This window comes from Ranitomeya imitator, chromosome 6 (genome assembly GCF_032444005.1).
Source record: "Ranitomeya imitator isolate aRanImi1 chromosome 6, aRanImi1.pri, whole genome shotgun sequence".
NCBI classification, from domain to species: domain Eukaryota; kingdom Metazoa; phylum Chordata; class Amphibia; order Anura; family Dendrobatidae; genus Ranitomeya; species Ranitomeya imitator.
The window spans coordinates 530,068,770-530,095,707 of NC_091287.1; the positions used below are offsets into that span (position 1 = coordinate 530,068,770).

The 26,938-nt window shown below is 51.1% G+C and overlaps 2 protein-coding genes across 2 annotated transcripts; one reads left to right on the forward strand and one right to left on the reverse strand.

The window, feature by feature from the left end:
* Positions 1-778: 778 nt before the first annotated feature.
* Positions 779-2,668, reverse strand: LOC138643456 (uncharacterized). The gene has a single exon (XM_069732361.1). The coding sequence runs from the start codon at positions 2,666-2,668 to the stop codon at positions 779-781; it is 1,890 nt and encodes a 629-aa protein (XP_069588462.1).
* Positions 2,669-9,315: 6,647 nt separating this feature from the next.
* Positions 9,316-25,981, forward strand: RNF139 (ring finger protein 139). Its single transcript, XM_069731869.1, has 2 exons — positions 9,316-9,670; positions 23,924-25,981. The coding sequence occupies exons 1-2, from the start codon at positions 9,505-9,507 to the stop codon at positions 25,732-25,734; spliced, it is 1,977 nt and encodes a 658-aa protein (XP_069587970.1). The 5' UTR covers positions 9,316-9,504; the 3' UTR covers positions 25,735-25,981.
* Positions 25,982-26,938: the final 957 nt, after the last annotated feature.

The window sequence follows — 26,938 nt, forward strand, 5'->3', positions numbered from 1 at the left end:
AATGGTAACTATCTGCAGCTAAATGTTAAGAAAACCAAGGAGTTGGTGGCCAACTATAGCAGGATAAAGTTGGAATGCTTACCGATCACTATTGCTGGTCAGGAGGTCGAGCAGGTGGAGAGTTACAAATATTTGGGGGTCCATTTGGATAGCAAACTGGACTGGAGATGCCACTCAGAGTTTGTCTACAAGAAGGGGATGAGCAGACTGTATTTCCTAAGGAAACTGAGGTCTTTTAGTGTGTGTAGCAAAATGTTAGAAATGTTCTACCAATCTGTAGTGGCAAGTGCCATCTTTTTTGCAATCACGTGCTGGGGTAGTAGTGTGCGGGCCTCTGATGCTAATAAGCTGAATAAGATTATTAAGAAGGCAAGTTCTGCTGTGGGCTGCAATCTGGACTCTTTTGGGGAGGTAGTGGAGAGTAGAACTCTGAAAAAGTGTATGGCGATTATGAACAATAATGCACATCCACTATATGAGCTATTCATGAGACAGAAGAGCACCTTCAGTAACCGGCTAATACTTCTGAGGTGTAAGAAGGAAAAATATAGGAAATCGTTTGTGCCAACTGCCATGGGGATGTACAACAATAACATTAGGGTTAAACCACCAAGGTGAAAGTCTACTTATCTCTCTACATTCCAGTTCACTCGTTGTGTATGTCCTATTCTAATGTATAATGTTCTTCTGTCAACAAACTGTCATGTCAACTATGTAATTCCTTTATGATTTTTATGATTTAAGTCGTGCTGCTGTGATACCATAATTTCCCATGGGATCAATAAAGTGTATCGTATCGTATCGGCACTCCTGTTGCTATCCCCTCCATTGCTGCCATATTGGTGCTCCTGCTGCTATCCCCCTCCATTGCTGCCATATTGGTGCTCCTGTTGCTATCCCCCTGTCGCCGCCATATTGGTGCTCCTGTTGCTATCCCCTCCATCGCCGCCATACTGGTGCTCCTGTTGCTATCCCCCTCCGTCGCCGCCATATTGGGGCTCCTGTTGCTATCCCCCTCCATTGCTGCCATATTGGTGCTCCTGTTGCTATCCCCCTCCATTGCTGCCATATTGGTGCTCCTTTTGCTATTCCCCTCCGTCGCCGCCATACTGGTGCTCCTGTTGCTATCCCCCTCCGTCGCCGCCATACTGGTGCTCCTGTTGCTATCCCCCTCCGTCGCCGCCATATTGGTGCTCCTGTTGATATCCCCCTCCGTCGCCGCCATACTGGTGCTCCTGTTGCTATCCCCCTCCGTCGCCGCCATACTGGTGCTCCTGTTGCTATCCCCCTCCGTCGCCGCCATACTGGTGCTCCTGTTGCTATCCCCCTCCGTCGCCGCCATATTGGTGCTCCTGTTGCTATCCCCCTCCGTCGCCGCCATACTGGTGCTCCTGTTGCTATCCCCCTCCGTTTCCACCATTTTGGTGCTCCTGTTGCTATCCCCCTCTGTTGCCGCCATACTGGTTCTCCTGTTGCTATCCCCCTCTGTCACCACCATATTAGTGCTCCTGTTGCTATCCCCCTCCGTTTCCACCATTTTGGTGCTCCTGTTGCTATCCCCCTCCGTCGCCGCCATACTGGTGCTCCTGTTGCTATCCCCCTCTGTTGCCGCCATACTGGTTCTCCTGTTGCTATCCCCCTCTGTCACCACCATATTGGTGCTCCTGTTGCTATCTCCCTCCATCGCTGCCATACTGGTGCTCCTGTTGCTATCCCCCTCCGTCGCTGCCATACTGGTTCTCCTGTTGCTATCCCCCTCTGTTGCCGCCATACTGGTGCTCCTGTTGCTATCCACCTCTGTTGCCGCCATACTGGTTCTCCTGTTGCTATCCCACTCCGTCGCTGCCATACTGGTTCTCCTGTTGCTATCCCCCTCTGTTGCCGCCATACTGGTGCTCCTGTTGCTATCCCCCTCTGTTGCCGCCATACTGGTTCTCCTGTTGCTATCCCACTCCGTCGCTGCCATACTGGTTCTCCTGTTGCTATCCCACTCCGTCGCTGCCATACTGGTGCTCCTGTTGCTATCCCCCTCTGTTGCCGCCATACTGGTTCTCCTGTTGCTCTCCCCCTCTGTCACCACCATATTGGTGCTCCTGTTGCTATCTCCCTCCGTCGCTGCCATACTGGTGCTCCTGTTGCTATCCCCCTCCGTCGCTGCCATACTGGTTCTCCTGTTGCTATCCCCCTCTGTCACCACCATATTGGTGCTCCTGTTGCTATCTCCCTCCGTCGCTGCCATACTGGTGCTCCTGTTGCTATCCCCCTCGGTTGCCGCCATACTGGTTCTCCTGTTGCTATCCCACTCCATCGCTGCCATACTGGTTCTCCTGTTGCTATCCCCCTCCGTCGCCGCCATACTGGTGCTCCTGTTGCTATCCCCCTCTGTTGCCGCCATACTGGTTCTCCTGTTGCTATCCCCCTCTGTCACCACCATATTGTTGCTCCTGTTGCTATCTCCCTCCGTCACTGCCATACTGGTGCTCCTGTTGCTATCCCCCTCCGTGGCTGCCATACTGGTTCTCCTGTTGCTATCCCCCTCTGTTGCCGCCATACTGGTGCTCCTGTTGCTATCCCCCTCTGTTGCCGCCATACTGGTTCTCCTGTTGCTATCCCACTCCGTCGCTGCCATACTGGTTCTCCTGTTGCTATCCCCCTCTGTTGCCGCCATACTGGTGCTCCTGTTGTGAGTTCTGTTTTTGGGCTCCCTCTGGTGGTTACTGATGGTACTGGGTGACTTGTCTTTCCTGGGTTTCTGGGTTCCACCTGTTCCATCAGCATATGGGAGTTTCCTATTTAACCTGGCTTTGCTGGCATTTCCTCGCCGGTTATCAATGTATCCAGTGTGTCTTGTTACCTCTGCTCCCTGCTCCTAGAACCTTCTGGACAAGCTAAGTTTGGATTTTCCTGTTTTGTGTTTTGCTTAATTTGGTTTTTAGTCCAGCCTGCAGATATGTGATTCTCTGCTGCTGGTTGCTCTAGTGGGCTGAAATTGCTTTTCATGTACCATGAGTTGGCACATGAGTTCAAGTAATTTCAGGATGGTTTTTTGAAGGGTTTTTCGCTGACCGCGCAGTTCACTTTTGTATCCTCTGCTATCTAGCTTTAGCGGGCCTCATTTTGCTGAAACTGTTTTCATACTACGTATGTGCTTTCCTCTCATTTCACCGTCATTATATGTGGGGGGCTGCTATTTGCTGTGGGGTATTTCTCTGGAGGCAAGAGAGGTCTGTGTTTCTTCTGATAGGGGAAGTTAGATCTTCGGCTGGAGCGAGACGTCTAGGATCATCGTAGGCACGTTCCCCGGCTACTTTTATTTGTTTGTTAGGTTTAGGGTCGCGGTCAGCTCAGGTTCCATCGCCCTAGAGCTTGTTTGTATCTGTGCTTGTCATTTTTGTGATCCCCTGCCATTGGGATCATGACAGTATAACCGGCCCACAAAGTGTTAATTGTATTGGCTGAAGTAGGAGGATAAGTAGTCTGAGGAAGTTTTTTTTTTTTATTTTCTTCCCCTTTCCCTCAGAGTTTGCTGCCTAGCCTTATTGCAGCCTGGCTACTTCCTCCTCCTCTTAATCTTTGAATGGCTCTGATCTCAGCTGTTTATCATGGACGTCCAGAGTTTGGCTTCCAGCCTGAATAATCTTGCCGCTAAGGTTCAAGATATACAGGATTTTGTTGTACATGCTCCTATGTCTGAACCTAGAATTCCTGTCCCAGAGTTTTTTTCTGGAGATAGATCTCGTTTTCTGAATTTTAGGAACAATTGCAAGTTGTTTCTTTCTTTGAAATCTCGCTCCTCTGGAGACCCTGCTCAGCAAGTCAAGATAATTATATCTTTCCTGCGGGGTGACCCTCAGGATTGGGCATTTGCATTGGCACCAGGGGACCCTGCGTTGCTTAATGCGGATGCGTTTTTTTCTGGCATTGGGTTTGCTCTATGAGGAACCTAACCAAGAGATTCAGGCTGAAAAAGCTTTGTTGGCCCTCTCTCAGGGGCAAGATGAAGCAGAAATTTATTGTCAAAAATTTCGGAAGTGGTCGGTACTTACTCAGTGGAATGAGTGCGCTCTGGCTGCAAAGTTTAGAGATGGCCTTTCTGAGGCCATTAAAGATGTTATGGTGGGGTTCCCTGCGCCTGCTGGTCTGAATGAGTCTATGACTATGGCTGTTCAGATTGATCGGCGTTTACGGGAGCGCAAACCTGTGCATCATTTGGCGGTGTCGTCTGAACCGTCACCTGAGATAATGCAATGTGATAGAATTCAGTCCAGAAGTGAACGGCAAAAGTATAGGCGGAAAAAAGGGTTGTGCTTTTATTGTGGTGATTCAGCTCATGTTATATCAGCATGCTCTAAACGCACAAAAAAGGTTGATAAGTCTGTTGCCATTAGTACTTTACAGTCTAAGTTCATTCTGTCTGTGACTCTGATTTGTTCATTATCATCCATTTCCGTCGATGCCTATGTGGATTCAGGCGCTGCCCTGAGTCTTATGGATTGGTCATTTGCCAATCGCTGTGGATTTAGTCTGGAGCCTCTGGAAGTCCCTATTCCTTTGAAGGGAATTGACTCTACACCTTTGGCTATAAATAAACCTCAGTACTGGACACAAGTGACCATGGGTATGACTCCCGTTCATCAGGAGGTGATTCGCTTCCTGGTACTGTATAATTTGCATGATGTTCTAGTACTTGGTCTGCCATGGTTACAAACTCATAATCCAGTCCTTGACTGGAAATCAATGTCTGTGTTAAGCTGGGGTTGTCAGGGGGTTCATGATGATGCACCTCCGATTTCTATCGCTTCATCTACTCCTTCTGAGGTTCCTGTATTTTTGTCTGACTATCGGGATGTTTTTGAGGAGCCTAAGCTCAGTTCGCTTCCTCCTCACAGGGATTGCGATTGTGCTATAAATTTAATTCCAGGCAGTAAATTTCCTAAAGGTCGTTTGTTCAATCTGTCAGTGCCAGAGCATACTGCTATGCGGGATTATGTTAAGGAGTCCTTGGAAAAGGGACATATCCGTCCATCTTTGTCCCCTTTGGGAGCAGGTTTTTTTTTCGTGGCCAAAAAAGATGGTTCCTTGAGGCCTTGTATAGATTATCGTCTTTTGAATAAGATTACCGTAAAATATCAGTATCCTTTGCCATTGTTGACTGATTTGTTTGCTCGCATTAAGGGGGCTAAATGGTTCACTAAGATTGATCTTCGGGGTGCGTATAATCTTATACGAATAAAGCAAGGTGATGAGTGGAAAACCGCATTTAATACGCCTGAGGGCCATTTTGAGTATTTGGTAATGCCTTTTGGACTTTCTAATGCTCCTTCAGTCTTCCAGTCCTTTATGCACGATATTTTCCGTGAATATCTGGATAAATTTATGATTGTGTATTTGGATGATATTTTGTTTTTTTCTGATGACTGGGAGTCTCATGTTCAGCAGGTCAGGAAGGTGTTTCAGGTCCTGCGGGCCAATTCCTTGTTTGTAAAAGGCTCAAAGTGTCTCTTTGGAGTCCAGAAGATTTCTTTCTTGGGGTATATTTTTTCCCCTTCTACTATTGAGATGGATCCCGTCAAGGTTCAGGCTATTTGTGACTGGACGCAGCCTACATCTCTTAAGAGTCTACAGAAGTTCTTGGGTTTTGCTAATTTCTATCGTCGTTTTATAACTAATTTTTCTAGTGTTGTTAAGCCTTTGACGGATTTGACTAAGAAGGGTGCTGATGTTGCTAATTGGTCTCCTGCGGCTGTGGAGGCCTTTCAGGAACTTAAGCGCCGGTTTTCTTCTGCTCCTGTGTTGCGTCAGCCAGATGTTTCGCTCCCTTTTCAGGTTGAGGTTGATGCTTCCGAGATTGGAGCGGGGGCGGTTTTGTCACAGAGAAGCTCCGATGGCTCAGTGATGAAGCCATGCGCGTTTTTTTCTAGAAAGTTTTCGCCGGCTGAGCGGAATTATGATGTTGGTAATCGGGAACTTTTGGCCATGAAGTGGGCATTTGAGGAGTGGCGTCATTGGCTAGAGGGTGCTAGACATCGTGTGGTGGTCTTGACTGATCACAAAAATTTGATTTACCTTGAGTCTGCCAGGCGTCTGAATCCTAGACAGGCTCGTTGGTCACTGTTTTTCTCTCGTTTCAATTTTGTGGTTTCATACCTGCCAGGTTCAAAGAATGTGAAGGCGGATGCTCTTTCTAGGAGTTTTGTGCCTGACTCCCTTGGAAATTCTGAGCCCTCTGGTATCCTTAGGGATGGGGTGATTTTGTCTGCTGTCTCCCCAGACTTGCGACGTGCTTTGCAGGAGTTTCAGGCGGGTAAACCTGATCGTTTTCCGCCTGAGAGACTGTTTGTTCCGGATAATTGGACCAGTAGAGTCATCTCCGAGGTCCATTCTTCTGCGTTGGCAGGTCATCCTGGAATATTTGGTACTAGAGACTTGGTGGCCAGGTCTTTTTGGTGGCCTTCCTTGTCGAGGGATGTGCGTTCTTTTGTGCAGTCTTGTGAGGTTTGCGCTCGGGCTAAGCCTTGCTGTTCTCGGGCCAGTGGATTGTTGTCACCTTTGCCTATCCCGAAGAGGCCTTGGACGCACATTTCCATGGACTTTATTTCGGATCTCCCTGTCTCTCAAAAAATGTCCGTCATCTGGGTTGTGTGTGATCGCTCTTCTAAAATGGTTCATCTGGTACCCTTGCCTAAGTTGCCTTCCTCCTCTGAGTTGGTCCCTCTGTTTTTTCAGAATGTGGTTCGTTTGCATGGGATTCCTGAGAACATCGTTTCTGACAGGGGATCCCAGTTTGTGTCTAGATTTTGGCGGACGTTCTGTGCTAAGATGGGCATTGATTTGTCCTTTTCGTCTGCATTCCATCCTCAGACGAATGGCCAGACTGAATGAACTAATCAGACCTTGGAAACTTATTTAAGGTGTTTTGTTTCTGCTGATCAGGATGACTGGGTTACCTTTTTGCCGCTGGCCGAGTTTGCCCTTAATAATCGGGCTAGTTCTGCTACCTTGGTTTCTCCTTTCTTTTGTAATTCGGGGTTTCATCCTCGTTTTTCCTCTGGTCAGGTGGAACCTTCTGATTGTCCTGGAGTGGACAAGGTGGTGGATAGGTTGCATCGGATTTGGAGTCATGTGGTGGACAATTTGAAGTTGTCCCAGAAGGCTCAGCAGTTTGCTAATCGCCGTCGCCGCGTGGGTCCTCGACTTCTTGTTGGTGACTTGGTGTGGTTGTCTTCTCGTTTTGTTCCTATGAAGGTCTCTTCTCCTAAGTTCAAGCCTCGGTTCATCGGTCCCTATAGGATCTTGGAAATTCTTAACCCTGTGTCGTTTCGTTTGGATCTCCCGGCATCGTTTGCTATTCATAATGTGTTCCATCGGTCATTGTTGCGGAAGTATGAGGTACCTGTTGTTCCTTCGCTTGAGCCTCCTGCTCCAGTGCTGGTGGAGGGAGAATTGGAGTATGTTGTGGAGAAGATCTTGGATTCTCGTGTTTCCAGACGGAAACTCCAGTATTTGGTCAAGTGGAAGGGTTATGGTCAGGAGGATAATTCTTGGGTGGTTGCCTCGGATGTTCATGCTGATGATTTGGTTCGCGCTTTTCATAGGGCTCATCCTGGTCGCCCTGGTGGTTCTCGTGAGGGTTCGGTGACCCCTCCTCAACGGGGGGGTACTGTTGTGAGTTCTGTTTTTGGGCTCCCTCTGGTGGTTACTGATGGTACTGGGTGACTTGTCTTTCCTGGGTTTCTGGGTTCCACCTGTTCCATCAGCATATGGGAGTTTCCTATTTAACCTGGCTTTGCTGGCATTTCCTCGCCGGTTATCAATGTATCCAGTGTGTCTTGTTACCTCTGCTCCCTGCTCCTAGAACCTTCTGGACAAGCTAAGTTTGGATTTTCCTGTTTTGTGTTTTGCTTAATTTGGTTTTTAGTCCAGCCTGCAGATATGTGATTCTCTGCTGCTGGTTGCTCTAGTGGGCTGAAATTGCTTTTCATGTACCATGAGTTGGCACATGAGTTCAAGTAATTTCAGGATGGTTTTTTGAAGGGTTTTTCGCTGACCGCGCAGTTCACTTTTGTATCCTCTGCTATCTAGCTTTAGCGGGCCTCATTTTGCTGAAACTGTTTTCATACTACGTATGTGCTTTCCTCTCATTTCACCGTCATTATATGTGGGGGGCTGCTATTTGCTGTGGGGTATTTCTCTGGAGGCAAGAGAGGTCTGTGTTTCTTCTGATAGGGGAAGTTAGATCTTCGGCTGGAGCGAGACGTCTAGGATCATCGTAGGCACGTTCCCCGGCTACTTTTATTTGTGTGTTAGGTTTAGGGTCGCGGTCAGCTCAGGTTCCATCGCCCTAGAGCTTGTTTGTATCTGTGCTTGTCATTTTTGTGATCCCCTGCCATTGGGATCATGACATATCCCCCTCTGTTGCCGCCATACTGGTTCTCCTGTTGCTATCCCACTCCGTCGCTGCCATACTGGTTCTCCTGTTGCTATCCCCCTCTGTTTCCGCCATACTGGTTCTCCTGTTGCTATCCCACTCCGTCGCTGCCATACTGGTGCTCCTGTTGCTATCCCCCTCTGTTGCCACCATTTTGGTGCTCCTGTTGCTATCCCCCTCTGTTGCTGCCATACTGGTGCTCCTGTTGCTATCCCCCTCTGTTGCCGCCATACTGGTTCTCCTGTTGCTATCCCACTCCGTCGCTGCCATACTGGTGCTCCTGTTGCTATCCCCCTCTGTTGCCACCATTTTGGTGTTCCTGTTGCTATCCCCCTCTGTTGCTGCCATACTGGTGCTCCTGTTGCTATCCCCCTCTGTTGCTGCCATACTGGTGCTCCTGTTGCTATCCCCTTCTGTTGCCGCCATACTGGTGCTCCTGTTGCTATCCCCTTCTGTTGCCACCATTTTGGTGCTCCTGTTGCTATCCCCCTCTGTTGCCGCCATACTGGTGCTCCTGTTGCTATCCCACTCCGCTGCTGCTATATTGGCATCCATATCCTCACTCCACGACAGACACTGCCACTGCTTTCTACAATGCCACTCATGCATCAGCTATTGACACAGTTGCTCCTCTCGTCCATTGCAGAGTGCGACGTATCAATAGACAACCCTGGCACAATAACACCACTCAAAAGCTCCGGTAATTCCCCCCCCGATACGCGCACAAAAATGAAAAAAAAACAAAAAACGACTGCTCCCTTGGGTGTCTCAGGAATGAATGTTCGTGTTAATAATAAAGCTGTGCAAGGAAAGATGGTGACTGTTTGTGTTAATAAAGTTACATTGAAAAACAAAAAAAGGAAAGGAAAGTCCTGTCGATGCGCGCATGCGTTACGTCAGGGCGCGTCGCGGGCGGGCTGTGACGCAGCAGCTGCCGTTTGGCAGGTGCGGGGAGCATGGGTTTAGTACCGGAATACACCGGCAACGGCGGCAAGTAGCCCCGGGGAAGCGGGGGTGTTCTTCACCCGCCGAGGAGACCCCCGGCAGCCTCCTGCAGGGGCGGCAGTCACAGTGCAATGGCCGCGCCTCCGTTACTACTGGTGGGGCAGCGGGTCAGGGCCGTGCTGGATGTGGCCCTGCGGGTTCCGCCTGTTTTCATCATTGACGCCATCCTGAACTGTTCCTGCGACTTCTCGGCCGGAATCGTGTCCCTCCTGGTGCAGGTGCTGCTCAGGCTGCTGGGTGAGTGTCCGCTGACCCCCAATATGGCCGCCTGTCCGGGGGTGCACTGCTGTGTGACTGGGGGCTGGGTGCTGGCCCTCTGTACAGAACTCAGGGAGGGCAGCCATCACTGGCACCTTGTAGGGTGCTGACCGCCAATATGGCCGCCTGTCCGGGGGTGCACTGCTGTGTGACTGGGGGCTGGGTGCTGGCCCTCTGTACAGAACTCAGGGAGGGCAGCCATCACTGGCACCTTGTAGGGTGGTGACCACCAATATGGCCGCCTGTCCATGGTGCTCGGGGGTGCACTGCTGTGTGACTGGGGGGCTGTGTGCTGGTCCTCTGTACAGAACTCAGGGAGGGCCGCCATCACTGGCACCTTGTAGGGTGGTGACCACCAATATGGCCGCCTGTCCATGGTGCCCGGGGGTGCACTGCTGTGTGACTGGGGGCTGGGTGCTGGCCCTCTGTACAGAACTCAGGGAGGGCAGCCATCACTGGCACCTTGTAGGGTGCTGACCGCCAATATGGCCGCCTGTCCGGGGGTGCACTGCTGTGTGACTGGGGGCTGGGTGCTGGCCCTCTGTACAGAACTCAGGGAGGGCAGCCATCACTGGCACCTTGTAGGGTGGTGACCACCAATATGGCCGCCTGTCCATGGTGCTCGGGGGTGCACTGCTGTGTGACTGGGGGGCTGTGTGCTGGTCCTCTGTACAGAACTCAGGGAGGGCCGCCATCACTGGCACCTTGTAGGGTGGTGACCACCAATATGGCCGCCTGTCCATGGTGCCCGGGGGTGCACTGCTGTGTGACTGGGGGCTGGGTGCTGGCCCTCTGTACAGAACTCAGGGAGGGCAGCCATCACTGGCACCTTGTAGGGTGGTGACCGCCAATATGGCCGCCTGTCCATGGTGCCCGGGGGTGCACTGCTGTGTGACTGGGGGCTGTGTGCTGGCCCTCTGTACAGAACTCAGGGAGGGCAGCCATCACTGGCACCTTGTAGGGTGCTGACCGCCAATATGGCCGCCTGTCCATGGTGCCTGGGGGTGCACTGCTGTGACTGGGGGCTGTGTGCTGGTCCTCTGTACAGAACTCAGGGAGGGCAGCCATCACTGGCACCTTGTAGGGTGGTGACCCCCAATATGGCCTCCTGTCCATTGTGCCCGGGGGTGCACTGCTGTGTGACTGGGGGGCTGTGTGCTGGTCCTCTGTACAGAACTCAGGGAGGGCAGCCATCACTGGCACCTTGTAAGGTGGTGACCACCAATATGGCCTCCTGTCCATTGTGCCCGGGGGTGCACTGCTGTGTGACTGGGGGGCTGTGTGCTGGTCCTCTGTACAGACCTCAGGGAGGGCAGCCATCACTGGCACCTTGTAGGGTGGTGACCACCAATATGGCCTCCTGTCCATGGTGCCTGGGGGTGCACTGCTGTGTGACTGGGGGCTGTGTGCTGGTCCTCTGTACAGAACTCAGGGAGGGCAGCCATCACTGGCACCTTGTAGGGTGGTGACCACCAATATGGCCTCCTGTCCATGGTGCCTGGGGGTGCACTGCTGTGTGACTGGGGGCTGTGTGCTGGCCCTCTGTACAGAACTCAGGGAGGGCAGCCATCACTGGCACCTTGTAGGGTGGTGACCGCCAATATGGCCGCCTGTCCGGGGGTGCACTGCTGTGTGACTGGGGGGCTGTGTGCTGGTCCTCTGTACAGAACTCAGGGAGGGCAGCAATCACTGGCACCTTGTAGGGTGGTGACCACCAATATGGCCTCCTGTCCATGGTGCCCGGGGGTGCCCTGCTGTGTGACTGGGGGCTGTGTGCTGGTCCTCTGTACAGAACTCAGGGAGGGCAGCCATCACTGGCACCTTGTAGGGTGGTGACCGCCAATATGGCCGCCTGTCCGGGGGTGCACTGCTGTGTGACTGGGGGGCTGTGTGCTGGTCCTCTGTACAGAACTCAGGGAGGGCCGCCATCACTGGCACGTTGTAGGGTGGTGACCTCCAATATGGCCGCCTGTCCATGGTGCCCGGGGGTGCACTGCTGTGTGACTGGGGGGCTGTGTGCTGGTCCTCTGTACAGAACTCAGGGAGGGCAGCAATCACTGGCACCTTGTAGGGTGGTGACCACCAATATGGCCTCCTGTCCATGGTGCCCGGGGGTGCCCTGCTGTGTGACTGGGGGCTGTGTGCTGGTCCTCTGTACAGAACTCAGGGAGGGCAGCCATCACTGGCACCTTGTAGGGTGGTGACCACCAATATGGCCTCCTGTCCATGGTGCCTCGGGGTGCACTGCTGTGTGACTGGGGGGCTGTGTGCTGGTCCTCTGTACAGAACTCAGGGAGGGCAGCCATCACTGGCACCTTGTAGGGTGGTGACCGCCAATATGGCCGCCTGTCCATGGTGCCCGGGGGTGCACTGCTGTGTGACTGGGGGCTGAGTGCTGGTCCTCTGTACAGAACTCAGGGAGGGCCGCCATCACTGGCACCTTGTAGGGTGGTGACCCCCAATATGGCCGCCTGTCCATGGTGCCCGGGGGTGCACTGCTGTGTGACTGGGGGCTGTGTGCTGGCCCTCTGTACAGAACTAAGGGAGGGCAGCCATCACTGGCACCTTGTAGGGTGGTGACCGCCAATATGGCCGCCTGTCCGGGGGTGCACTGCTGTGTGACTGGGGGGCTGTGTGCTGGTCCTCTGTACAGAACTCAGGGAGGGCAGCCATCACTAGCACCTTTTAGGGTGGTGACCCCCAATATGGCCGCCTGTCCATGGTGCCCGGGGGTGCACTGCTGTGTGACTGGGGGGCTGTGTGCTGGTCCTCTGTACAGAACTCAGGGAGGGCAGCCATCACTAGCACCTTTTAGGGTGGTGACCCCCAATATGGCCTCCTGTCCATGGTGCCCGGGGGTGCACTGCTGTGTGACTGGGGGCTGTGTGCTGGCCCTCTGTACAGAACTCAGGGAGGGCAGCCATCACTGGCACCTTGTAGGGTGGTGACCGCCAATATGGCCGCCTGTCCGGGGGTGCACTGCTGTGTGACTGGGGGGCTGTGTGCTGGTCCTCTGTACAAAACTCAGGGAGGGCAGCCATCACTGGCACCTTGTAGGGTGGTGACCCCCAATATGGCCGCCTGTCCATGGTGCCCGGGGGTGCACTGCTGTGTGACTGGGGGCTGTGTGCTGGCCCTCTGTACAGAACTCAGGGAGGGCAGCCATCACTGGCACCTTGTAGGGTGGTGACAACCAATATGGCCGCCTGTCCATGGTGCCCGGGGGTGCACTGCTGTGTGACTGGGGGCTGTGTGATGGTCCTCTGTACAGAACTCAGGGAGGGCCGCCATCACTGGCACCTTGTAGGGTGGTGACCGCCAATATGGCCTCCTGTCCATGGTGCCTGGGGGTGCACTGCTGTGTGACTGGGGGGCTGTGTGCTGGTCCTCTGTACAGAACTCAGGGAGGGCAGCCATCACTGGCACCTTGTAAGGTGGTGACCACCAATATGGCCTCCTGTCCATTGTGCCCGGGGGTGCACTGCTGTGTGACTGGGGGGCTGTGTGCTGGTCCTCTGTACAGACCTCAGGGAGGGCAGCCATCACTGGCACCTTGTAGGGTGGTGACCACCAATATGGCCTCCTGTCCATGGTGCCTGGGGGTGCACTGCTGTGTGACTGGGGGCTGTGTGCTGGTCCTCTGTACAGAACTCAGGGAGGGCAGCCATCACTGGCACCTTGTAGGGTGGTGACCACCAATATGGCCTCCTGTCCATGGTGCCTGGGGGTGCACTGCTGTGTGACTGGGGGCTGTGTGCTGGCCCTCTGTACAGAACTCAGGGAGGGCAGCCATCACTGGCACCTTGTAGGGTGGTGACCGCCAATATGGCCGCCTGTCCGGGGGTGCACTGCTGTGTGACTGGGGGGCTGTGTGCTGGTCCTCTGTACAGAACTCAGGGAGGGCAGCAATCACTGGCACCTTGTAGGGTGGTGACCACCAATATGGCCTCCTGTCCATGGTGCCCGGGGGTGCCCTGCTGTGTGACTGGGGGCTGTGTGCTGGTCCTCTGTACAGAACTCAGGGAGGGCAGCCATCACTGGCACCTTGTAGGGTGGTGACCGCCAATATGGCCGCCTGTCCGGGGGTGCACTGCTGTGTGACTGGGGGGCTGTGTGCTGGTCCTCTGTACAGAACTCAGGGAGGGCCGCCATCACTGGCACGTTGTAGGGTGGTGACCTCCAATATGGCCGCCTGTCCATGGTGCCCGGGGGTGCACTGCTGTGTGACTGGGGGGCTGTGTGCTGGTCCTCTGTACAGAACTCAGGGAGGGCAGCAATCACTGGCACCTTGTAGGGTGGTGACCACCAATATGGCCTCCTGTCCATGGTGCCCGGGGGTGCCCTGCTGTGTGACTGGGGGCTGTGTGCTGGTCCTCTGTACAGAACTCAGGGAGGGCAGCCATCACTGGCACCTTGTAGGGTGGTGACCACCAATATGGCCTCCTGTCCATGGTGCCTCGGGGTGCACTGCTGTGTGACTGGGGGGCTGTGTGCTGGCCCTCTGTACAGAACTAAGGGAGGGCAGCCATCACTGGCACCTTGTAGGGTGGTGACCGCCAATATGGCCGCCTGTCCGGGGGTGCACTGCTGTGTGACTGGGGGGCTGTGTGCTGGCCCTCTGTACAGAACTCAGGGAGGGCAGCCATCACTGGCACCTTGTAGGGTGGTGACAACCAATATGGCCGCCTGTCCATGGTGCCCGGGGGTGCACTGCTGTGTGACTGGGGGCTGTGTGATGGTCCTCTGTACAGAACTCAGGGAGGGCCGCCATCACTGGCACCTTGTAGGGTGGTGACCGCCAATATGGCCTCCTGTCCATGGTGCCTGGGGGTGCACTGCTGTGTGACTGGGGGCTGTGTGCTGGTCCTCTGTACAGAACTCAGGGAGGGCAGCCATCACTGGCACCTTGTAGGGTGGTGACCGCCAATATGGCCGCCTGTCCGGGGGTGCACTGCTGTGTGACTGGGGGGCTGTGTGCTGGTCCTCTGTACAGAACTCAGGGAGGGCAGCCATCACTGGCACCTTGTAGGGTGGTGACCGTCAATATGGTCTCCTGCCCATGGTGCCCGGGGGTGCACTGCTGTGTGACTGGGGGGCTGTGTGCGGGCCCTCTGTACAGAACTCAGGGAGGGCAGCCATCACTGGCACCTTGTAGGGTGGTGACCGCCAATATGGCCGCCTGTCCGGGGGTGCACTGCTGTGTGACTGGGGGGCTGTGTGCTGGTCCTCTGTACAGAACTCAGGGAGGGCAGCCATCACTGGCACCTTGTAGGGTGGTGACCCCCAATATGGCCGCCTGTCCGGGGGTGCACTGCTGTGTGACTGGGGGGCTGTGTGCTGGTCCTCTGTACAGAACTCAGGGAGGGCAGCCATCACTGGCACCTTGTAGGGTGGTGACCCCCAATATGGCCGCCTGTCCATGGTGCCCGGGGGTGCACTGCTGTGTGACTGGGGGCTGTGTGCTGGTCCTCTGTACAGAACTCAGGGAGGGCAGCCATCACTGGCACCTTGTAGGGTGGTGACCGCCAATATGGCCTCCTGTCCATGGTGCCTGGGGGTGCACTGCTGTGTGACTGGGGGCTGTGTGCTGGTCCTCTGTACAGAACTCAGGGAGGGCAGCCATCACTGGCACCTTGTAGGGTGGTGACCACCAATATGGCCGCCTGTCCATGGTGCCTGGGGGTGCACTGCTGTGTGACTGGGGGGCTGTGTGCTGGTCCTCTGTACAGAACTCAGGGAGGGCAGCCATCACTGGCACCTTGTAGGGTGGTGACCGCCAATATGGTCTCCTGCCCATGGTGCCCGGGGGTGCACTGCTGTGTGACTGGGGGGCTGTGTGCGGGCCCTCTGTACAGAACTCACGGAGGGCAGCCATCACTGGCACCTTGTAGGGTGGTGACCTCCAATATGGCCTCCTGTCCATGGTGCCTGGGGGTGCACTGCTGGGTGACTGGGGGCTGTGTGCTGGTCCTCTGTACAGAACTCAGTGAGGGCAGCCATCACTGGCACCTTGTAGGGTGGTGACCACCAATATGGCCGCCTGTCCATGGTGCCCGGGGGTGCACTGCTGTGTGACTGGGGGCTGTGTGCTGGTCCTCTGTACAGAACTCAGGGAGGGCAGCCATCACTGGCACCTTGTAGGGTGGTGACCACCAATATGGCCGCCTGTCCATGGTGCCCGGGGGTGCACTGCTGTGTGACTGGGGGCTGTGTGCTGGTCCTCTGTACAGAACTCAGGGAGGGCCGCCATCACTGGCACGTTGTAGGGTGGTGACCTCCAATATGGCCGCCTGTCCATGGTGCCTGGGGGTGCACTGCTGTGTGACTGGGGGGCTGTGTGCTGGTCCTCTGTACAGAACTCAGGGAGGGCAGCCATCACTGGCACCTTGTAGGGTGGTGACCGCCAATATGGTCTCCTGCCCATGGTGCCCGGGGGTGCACTGCTGTGTGACTGGGGGGCTGTGTGCGGGCCCTCTGTACAGAACTCACGGAGGGCAGCCATCACTGGCACCTTGTAGGGTGGTGACCGCCAATATGGCCGCCTGTCCATGGTGCCTGGGGGTGCACTGCTGGGTGACTGGGGGCTGTGTGCTGGTCCTCTGTACAGAACTCAGGGAGGGCAGCCATCACTGGCACCTTGTAGGGTGGTGACCTCCAATATGGCCTCCTGTCCATGGTGCCTGGGGGTGCACTGCTGGGTGACTGGGGGCTGTGTGCTGGTCCTCTGTACAGAACTCAGTGAGGGCAGCCATCACTGGCACCTTGTAGGGTGGTGACCACCAATATGGCCGCCTGTCCATGGTGCCCGGGGGTGCACTGCTGTGTGACTGGGGGCTCTGTGCTGGTCCTCTGTACAGAACTCAGGGAGGGTAGCCATCACTGGCACCTTGTAGGGTGGTGACCGCCAATATGGCCGCCTGTCCATGGTGCCCGGGGGTGCACTGCTGTGTGACTGGGGGGCTGTGTGCTGGTCCTCTGTACAGAACTCAGGGAGGGTAGCCATCACTGGCACCTTGTAGGGTGGTGACCACCAATATGGCCGCCTGTCCATGGTGCCCGGGGGTGCACTGCTGTGTGACTGGGGGGCTGTGTGCTGGTCCTCTGTACAGAACTCAGGGAGGGTAGCCATCACTGGCACCTTGTAGGGTGGTGACCACCAATATGGCCGCCTGTCCATGGTGCCCGGGGGTGCACTGCTGTGTGACTGGGGGCTGTTGTTTTGGTCCTCTGTACAGAACTCAGGGAGGGCAGCCATCACTGGCACCTTGTAGGGTGGTGACCGCCAATATGGCCTCCTGCCCATGGTGCCCGGGGGTGCACTGCTGTGTGACTGGGGGCTGTGTGCTGGTCCTCTATACAGAACTCAGGGAGGGCCGCCATCACTGGCACCTTGTAGGGTGGTGACCGCCAATATGGCCGCCTGTCCATGGTGCCTGGGAGTGCACTGCTGTGTGACTGGGGGCTGTGTGCTGGCCCTCTGTACAGAACTCAGGGAGGGCAGCCATCACTGGCATCTTGTCAGACAGTGACAACCGATATGGCCACCTGCCCATGATGCCCGGGGGTGCACTGCTGTGTGCTGACCGTCTATACAGAAATCAGGGAGGTCCGCTATCACTGGCACCTTGTTAGACAGTGACGGCACTTCCTGCCACCCCAGTATGTACCAGTAGGTGTAAATAATATTAGCAAATACCTCCAGTTAGAAATGTATAGTTTTCCTGGTTAGCTATGTTGCAGGGCAGTAGCTTTGGTATCCATTGTTGCAAACACTCATATATTGACAGTTAGTTGTTAGTGGTCATAACCATGGATGCCTAAGCTGCTGCAATGCCCTGCACATTGGGTAACTATACTACATTTTTAATTGGAGGTATTATTTGCTAACTAGATGGTGGCCCGATTCTAAGGCATCAGGTATTCTAGAATATGCATGCCCATGTAGTATATTGCCCAGCCCATGTAGTATATTGCCCAGCCCACATAGTATATTGCACAGCCACATAGTATATTGCACAGCGATGGAGTATACAGCACAGAGCCACTTAGTATAGAGCCTTAAAATAAAAAATAAATATATACTCACCTTCCGAAGGCCCTTTGAAGTCCTGCTATACTTACCATCCGCCGCCTTTCCAGTTCCTCGCGGCACTCCGGTGACCGCTCCATTGCAAGCGGCAGCTTCCGGTCCCAGGGCTGGTATGAGCAGGACCTGTGATGACGTCGTGGTCTCATGACCGTAATGTCATGGCAGGTCCTTGTCTCATACCAGCCCTGGGACTTGAAGCTGCCGCTTGCAATGGAGCAGTCACCGGAGTGCCGCGAGGAACTGGAAAGGCGGCGGATGGTAAGTATAGCAGGTTTTTTTATTTTTAACATGACATATTTTTACTATTGATGCTGCATAGGCAGCATCAATAGTAAATAGTTGGGGACACACGGGGTTAATAGCGGCGGTAACGGAGTGCGTTACACCACGGGCCGTTACCGCTGCCATTAACCCTGTGTGAGTGGAGGGGATTACGGAGCGGGCGCCGAGCAGTGAGTGCAGGGGAGTAGGGGAGGGACTAATCGGACTGTGCCCGTCGCTGATTGGTCGCGGCAGCCATGACAGGCAGCTGCCGAGACCAATCAGCGACGCGGGATTTCCGTTACGGAAGTTGAGGACAGACAGACAGACAGAAGTGACCCTTAGACAATTATATATATAGTTATTATGACACCTGCTACACGTTGAGATAGGATCTTGGAAATGGGAATACCCTTTTAATGCCCTTGTGGAGTGAAGTTTGTCACCTGGTCTGATCCCACAGAAGAGATACTAACACAAAACATCTGAAGAAAAAAGTTATTGGCTACACTGACATCATGGGTCATAAAATTAGTCACGCGGTCACAGATCCCATTGACTTTATAGGGAATGTGTCAGTAGGATCACGCCTCCTGGGTTGTCTATATGGGCAGGTAGGTCACAGGAAGGTGATAGAAATGACATCTTCATATCTGCGATCCGATTTCTTATTCCAGAGAAATCCACGGTTTTCTTAATATGTAAATGAGCTGTTAAGATCTCTGGGTTGGACATAGATTTCCCTGTGAATCTGTCTTCATGGCTTATTTGACATGATAGGCTGCATTAGCAGTGAGACATGTAACGACTGACAGTCTGCTCTCCTGATCACACAGCTCTGCAGTGAGATCTGACTCAGAACAGCAGCAGTGAACTTTGATTACAAACATTTGCATTTCTCCTCTGAGAGTGCTGGTAGCTGTGCTGCAGAGCTGTGCCAGATTATAACCCTCACAGTACAGCAGAGTTAAGCCTTGTCTCTGTGCAAATGTGCGGTTGTCATCTCCCCGTGCTGTCAGCTCTGCTCTGTCCTTTTCCTCCCCACACTCGCTGTCTGTGAAGCTGAAGGACTGAGAACAACTACAGGTGTGTTTCTAATGAAATGAAGCTCAGCTCTGCTGTACTGTTAGTTATATTCACACACAGCTCTGCTGTACTGTTAGTTATATTCACACACAGCTCTGCTGTACTGTTAGTTATATTCACACACAGCTCTGCTGTACTGTTAGTTATATTCACACACAGCTCTGCTGTACTGTTAGTTATATTCACACACAGCTCTGCTGTACTGTTATATTCACACACAGCTCTGCTGTACTGTTATATTCACACACAGCTCTGCTGTGAGACAGTCAGTCATTACATGCCTCACATTGGTAACGACTCCCTTAATTTATTATAAGCTCTGGAGTCAAAATCTTGGGGAGATCTATGTGTGGCCCATAGATCTTAGCAATTCATTTACATATTCAAAAGAACATGGATTTCTCTTGAATAAGACATCGGATTACCGGTATCAAGGTATCTGTCATGATGGCGTCGTAAGTACTGTCCACTGTAGTCACAAGATCGCGGCTGAAGTCTGGATGTATTACACAGCTGCGACTGTAGGCAGCGGACTTTCGTACAGTGTCGGCAGTTTAACCCTTTAAATGCTGTCCTCAATAGCCATTGGAGTGTATGTGACAGAGGCGGCTTGAAAATACTAGTAAGTGGAAATCCCCTTCTAGACAAATATGCAAATGAATTATTTTTTTCTATACTTTCCATAGCGGCCACGTTGGGGGTTGCAGTCCATGTTGCCCCCTCTTTTACGTTTAGTGCAGGGTCGCTGGTAACGCAGCAGGTCCTCTTTTGGAGTCCTCCCATGTCTCTCTGCCCTGCAGATGCTGACATTTACACTGCCGGTATCGCCCCAGGACGTGTCTTGTGACCCAACAGATGACTAATCTCCATCTAATGTCTCGCCCAGATGCAGTTGGCCTGACGCCATGTTCCCGACCAATCAGCCCAGGCATTATTATTAGGATGTGTGCTGTGACCTTGCCGCGTGTCTTCCCTGTGGCATCACAGATTATATACCAAGATCAGGAGGGGAGCGTCGTCCTTTCCTATTATAACTACATCTGGTTTGAAGGCACAGCGAATGTCACACAAGGAGACTGCATTGTTTTTTGTTTCCTAAAGAAGGGGTTATCCAGGACACTTCATATTTAGTTTTTGTTTTGCTATGAGCTTAAGCACTAACAGGATGGTAGCTGCTAACTACCTGCGTGTTGTGCCCGGTGCCAATCTCTGCCTACACAGACCGCTCCTTCCAGCGATTCTACTGACATCATGTTAACAGCAGCGGCTTCTCTTATGCTCTGTCCTGTTGACTGCTTGTGACTGCTGATGTCGTGCTGATGGACAGCCAGCTCCCTGCTACCTAACTGCGCAGAGCCAGCAGTCAATCCGCATAACGCCATCAGTTACACCCTGTTGACAGCGCAGCCTGGAAAAAGAGCTGCTCTGTTAACGTGGAGCAACCAAATTACTGACAGGAGCGATCAGTGACAGCTCTGAGCTGGCGGAACAGGCAGGCAGTTGCTTCTGTTAGCAATCGCCTGCCTGTTAATTTTTAGCCAATTGTAAAAAAAAAAAAAAATAGTCCTGGATAACCTCTTTAAGTGAAGCCATTTGGATAAACATCCTTCACGACAATTTTTGGAGCTAGATCTGGCCACGCTTGCCGGACACTTGGCTGTTCCACGCACCCTGGCGGACATGGCTCCTATTAGGAGATAATGACTTTGTCCTGGAACCTGTCGTATGATCGATCTCCGTAGTATCTCTTCGTCCTTTGCACTTTGACATAGGACATGTTCTGAGCCTTCACCTTCCCGATAAGATCTCATCACGTTTGCTGAACCTGAGCTTGTATGTTAGCAATTACCTGTTCTATAATCCCCAATATCCCTTCATATGATGTGCAGGAACATGCAGCCTTCCTCCCCAACTCCTCTCCCGCTGATGGAAGCTATTGACAGAAAGGAGACCTCTTAGGCAGTCTGTACTCTGCCCCTGGCTCCTGGAGTACTCCATTTATTAGCATCCTCCTTTATGCAAATCTGCTTTCCCCTCCCCCGCCTCTGTATTTGTTTAGGGATTCTTCCCCTTTTATTATGCCAAAAATATGGCTGATATCAATGATTAAGATGCGTTTCATGCCAAGTAACCTGACCTCCACCTTCACAGGTACAGGTCCACACAGCGGAGAATGGCTTTCTAGTATGTCGGCGATTACACATGTGACTTGTGAGACCTAGCTTCACTTCGACTTTTTATTTAAAAGGATTGAGCAAAGAGATAAAAACCCCAAAAATAGTAATGGCTACAGAACAGCCCTTGTTCAACTTCAATGCCCGAAATTCCAGTGCTGACAAGGCTTCGCCTATCACTGGTCCCTAGTTACATCACAGCAGCATGTGACCGCTGCAGACAATCTGCACATGACCACTGCAAACAGTCAGTGATGTAAACCAGAAACCAAAAGGTGACCATTTATAATGAACGCGGGGAAGATGACAGGTTATATAGAATTCTTCATTTCTTAGACTTTTAGTAAGCGCTTGCATCTGTGTAATACTTCCCTTCTATAAAGGAGCCCTCAATAGATAGGGGGGTCTGACGCTTTGGTGTATCTCTGGCATCATGGCTGATCCCATCATTTTATTGTAATGTTGGTGACTTCATTTTATAAATGACAATATGAAACACTACAGTCTGCGCACCCTTTTACTTTGGTGCATTTTTGGAGTTCGTGGTTGATTACCACCCCCCGATTGCAGCATGCTCTAGGTGTGCCATTTTTTTTCCCCCATGCATTTTTCTATGGGGTTCTCTATCACAAAAACACTTATAAATACTAAATCATCAATAAAAAAAAAGCAGGATTGAGATTTTGTGTTTTTATTTCCACCAGAATAAAAACTCAACCAAAGCTGTAAAGGAAAGCCAATGCTGACTACACAGAGGTTTTTTGCAATTTTTTTCGTCATTTTTGGGGAAAATTAAGTATTTTTTCCAGAACATTATTAAAATTACACATGTTTTGTTCTACATATCATTATTTCCTTTGTGTGTATTGGAACAACACAAGAAAAAAAAAAAGCAAAATGGAAACCCCCAAAAATGGTCAGGACAAAAACTGTTGGCACCTTTCCAAAATTGTGGGTGATCAGCTTTTGTTTCAAGCATGTGTTGATCGTTCAAACTCGCCTGTGGCAAGTAACAGGTGTGAGCAATATGAAAATCACACCTGAAACCAGATAAAAAGGAGATGTTGACTCCATCTTTGCATTGTGTGTCAGTGTGTGTCGCACTAAGCATGGAGAAAAGAGAACTGTTGAAAAATATCAATAATCTCAAGGTTACAAGTCCATCTCCAGAGATCTTGATGTTCCTTTATCCACGGTACACAACATAATCAAGAAGTTTACAACCCATGGCACTGTGGTTAATCTCCCTGGACGTGGACGGCAGAGAATAATTGATGAAAGGTTGCAATGCAGGATAGTCGGATGGTGGATAAGAGGCCCTAAAGAAATTCAAGCTGTCCTGCAGGCTCAGGGTGCATCAGTGACAGCGCCAACTATCAGTCGACATTTGAATAAAATGAAATGCTATGGCAGGAGACCCAGGAGGACCCCCACTGCTGACAGAGACATAAAAAAACTTAACTGCAGTTTAAGAAAATGTACGTGAGTAAGCCAGAATCCTTCTGGGAAAACGTTTTGTGGATAGATGAGACCAAGATAGAGCTTTTTCATAAAGCACATCATTCTACTGTTTACTGAACACAGAATGTGACCTACAAAGAAAAGAACACAGTACCTACAGTCAAATATGGTGGAGACTCAAAGATGTTTTGGGGTGGTTTTGCTGCCTCTGGCACTGTGTGCAAGGCATCATGAAATCTGAGGATTACTAAAGGATTATGGGTCGCAGTATAGTGCCCAGTGTCAGAAAGCTGGGTTTGCTTCCTAGGTCATTGGTCTTCCAGCAGGACAATGACTCCAAACATACCTCAAGAATCACTCAGAAATGGATGGAAACAAAGCGCTGGAGAGTTCTGAAGTGGTCAGCAATGAGTCTGGATCTAAATCCAATGAAACCTGTAGAGAGATCTATAAGTTGCTGTTGCGAGAAGGCGCCTTCACATGAGACCCGGCGCAGTGTGCAAAAGAAGAGTGGTGACCAACTCCAGTTGAGAGATGTAAGAAGCTTCGTGGTCATAGGAAGTGACTGATTGCAGTTATTTCAAAGGGCGTGCAACCAAATATTAAGTTGAGGGTGCCAACAATTTTGTCCGGCCCATTTTTTGGGGGTTCTATGTGAAATTATGTCCAATTTGTATTTTTTCCTCTTTTTTTGTGGTGTTCCAGTGAACACACAGAAAATAAACCTGTGTATAACAAAACATGTGTAATTGCAGTAATTTTCTGAGAAAAATACGTCATTTTCTGGAACCATTCCAAGGGTGCCAACACTTTCGGTCATGACTGTAGTCATACACATGGGAAAATAGAAACAAACCTAAACAACCTTCTGCTTTCTGAAACAAAAAGACCAGATACAAACCAAAAGTGTGAACAACACATGCACTGTTTATTTGGTATTTCATATGTTACAGCCATTGTTCGGCGGCTGAAGCTTCACTTCGGGTGGTTTTACATTCCCCAAATAACAATGTCGTTTTGTCATTTAGGTGAAATTGATTAGCTCAGATTTTTTTTTTAGTAGAATTTCAAACCATTGTCTTAATATTGTGTTTTTACTAAAATGTGCCCCCGACTGCTATATAATAACCTCCTTGTTCCTTTCTTTTTGTGTTTCCTCAGGCATCCTGGCATCTGCCGTAGTGCTAGTGTTGTCCCGGAGAGCACTCTTCAAGTTTTACGCCATCAGCATTGCCCTTCTATCTGCTGCAGCTTCCGTGTTGATCAACTACTACACCACTCTGAACTTGAATTCCCCTTACGGACTGGTCGACCTTCCTCCCAGCGGGTCTTCCCTCTGGATGCCACTGATTGGCTCCCAGCTCGCCTTCGGCATTGGATTCATCTCTTTGCTCGAGATCCAGTGCACGTTCTCCAATTTCATAATTATGAATATGCTCGTCCCTGCCATTGGCTCCATCATTGAAGTTCCAGCCGAGGTTCAGCAGACGCTGGTCATCATTTCTGGCCTCATACTTGCTATCTACACTACAATCTGCCTATCCATTCGCTTCAAATGGTTCTACTACTCCACAAAATACACCTTCCTCCTGCTGAAGCACATGTATCAGGTTTACGGACTGCAGATCATGTTGGAGGATGCCTGGAAAAAAATCCACTTCCCTGATGTGATGAGAGTGTTTTGGTTGACTAGACTAGCCACCCGGGCTGTTTTCATGGTCTACATGCTAAGACTGATGGATGCCGAAACAGGAGAAGCCTCCTACTTTATGCAGTGGGATGACTTCTGGGAACTGGTCTGCCACCTTATAATCAGCGGCTGCGACTCCACAATAACCGTCTTGGGGATGAGCGCTGTGATCTCTTCCATAGCACATTACCTCGGACTTGGGATACTTTCCTTCATCGGCTCCACCGAAGAAGAAGACAAACGTCTTGGCTTTGTCGCTCCCGTCCTGTTCTTTATTTTAGCCCTACAAACTGGCTTGAGCGGACTAAAGCCCGAAGAGAGACTTATTCGCCTTTGTCGGAACATGTGCCTTCTGTTGACAGCAATTTTACATTTTATCCACGGAATGACTGACCCGGTATTAATGTCACTCAGTGCCTCCCACGTGTCCTCTTTTCGTAGGCATTTCCCAGTGCTCTTGGTCTCGGCATTCCTCTTTGTGCTTCCAATCCTCCTTAGTTGCGTTTTGTGGCACTACTACACCCTGAACACCTGGTTATTTGCCGTCACGGCTTTCTGCATTGAACTTTGTCTCAAAGTCATCGTTTCGTTGACAGTGTACACGTTATTTATGATCGACGGGCACTACAGTGTAGTGTGGGAGAAGCTGGATGACTACGTGTACTATGTCCGCTCTACTGGCAGCATCATAGAGTTCATATTTGGCGTCGTCATGTTTGGCAATGGAGCCTACACCATGATGTTTGAGTCGGGAAGCAAGATTCGAGCGTGCATGATGTGTCTTCATGCGTACTTCAATATTTACTTACAAGCCAAGAATGGGTGGAAGACGTTCATCAACCGTAGGACAGCTGTTAAGAAGATCAACTCACTTCCAGAAGTCCAAGTGTCCGAGAGCAGCGAGATTGACGACGTATGCGCGATCTGCTACCAGGAGTTCCGCACGTCAGCTCGGGTGACGCCTTGCCACCATTACTTTCACGCACTCTGCCTTCGAAAGTGGTTGTACATCCAAGATACTTGTCCAATGTGCCATCAAAAAGTCTACATCGAGGACGATGCAAAAGAAGCTGCATCATTTTCCAACAACAATGGACAGGTCGTGCCAAATGAAGAAGCGGTGCAAGATTTTGCTGACGGGGAACCGGAGCGGGAGCTGGATGGCCACCATCTAAGTGACGACGAGAGCACGGCAGACGAGGAGGAAGAGTGGACGGCCGATCGGCACAATTACATCCCTGCCGAAGAGTTTACTCAAGATCCAGATAGTCTGAGGGATTAAGCGTAATTTATTTTATTTTTCTCTCCTCTGCTGTTGTGTGTCTCTACTAATAAGACATTTGAAAGGTGGATATAAGATTGTGGAACCTCTTTCTTTTGTTGTGTTATTCTGAAAGCACAATCCGAATCCTGAAGAAGGTCTGAACCGATCAGCGTCTAAGTGCTACTGTAAATATCTCATGGTCTCTTTTGTGACCTAATTACAATGTGTACATTCTTGTACATGAAATAAAAAAAAAATGATTTTGCATCCATTGCTTCTTTGACAGCCATGTTGAAGGAGTTTTTATGGTGCTGCACATGCACAGATCGTAATAAGGGATTGCTTCCTTGGCAGTACAGAAAATGCAATTATCAGATAAGGGATGTGGAAAAGCCGACTGAGCTGAACCTTATTGTGGCAGAGGAGGTTGGTTATTTTACATCACTTGGTTATCTAGATTAGGCTTTTTTTTTAAGAAGACTCTTAAAAGAAAAACTCATTTCACAAGGGGCAGGATTTTGTTATGGAAAGTTCTGCAACGGTCTCGTTGATCTGAAACAACCCTATGGGTGCGGGACATTATTTCTACTATTTACTGTGGTATTGCAGTTTATAGTACAAGTCCCAAAAAAAGAAAAAAAAAAGTGAAATTAAATATAAAAGTTTGCATTGATCTTCACCTTTCAAAAACATAAAAACAAACATATTTGGTATTGACAAGGCCAAAAAAGTCAGAATCTAAAACTAACGTCATAGCGGTAAAGAAAATAAGCTCCACACAAGTAAAGTAGCAAAATTTTTAAAATATAAAAGAGAAATTTCATATACTGTATATACTTGTGTATAAGCCGACACACCTAATTTTGACACAAAAAACTGGGAAAACTTATTGACTCGAGTATGCATTTTTCCTCATTCCCATCCTTGCATGCATGGCCCCCATGAGAAAAGCATTAAAAAAATAAAAAAAACATCCTACTTACCTTCCCTGCGCACCCTCGCAGCAGCTTTTTCCGGTGCCTGCAGCCTGGCAATCGTGTCCCTGCTCATTAAGGAAATGAATATTCACCTCTCTCCACGCCTATGTGAGTAGAGAGAGAGGTGAATGAATATCCATTACTTTAACGATCGAGCAGCTGTAACTGTTCGCGATAAGAGAAATGAATATTCATGTCATTTTCTCTTTAGCTGCGGGTACAGTTACAGCCACTTCTGCCTCCTG

Coding starts and splice junctions, on each gene's coding strand:
- LOC138643456 (XM_069732361.1), bottom strand. CDS start 2,668: ATGGCGGCAACAGAGGGGGATAGCAACAGGAGAACCAGTATGGCAGCG.
- RNF139 (XM_069731869.1), top strand. CDS start 9,505: ATGGCCGCGCCTCCGTTACTACTGGTGGGGCAGCGGGTCAGGGCCGTG. Junction 9,671..23,923: donor GGTGCTGCTCAGGCTGCTGG/GTGAGTGTCCGC, acceptor GTGTTTCCTCAG/GCATCCTGGCATCTGCCGTA.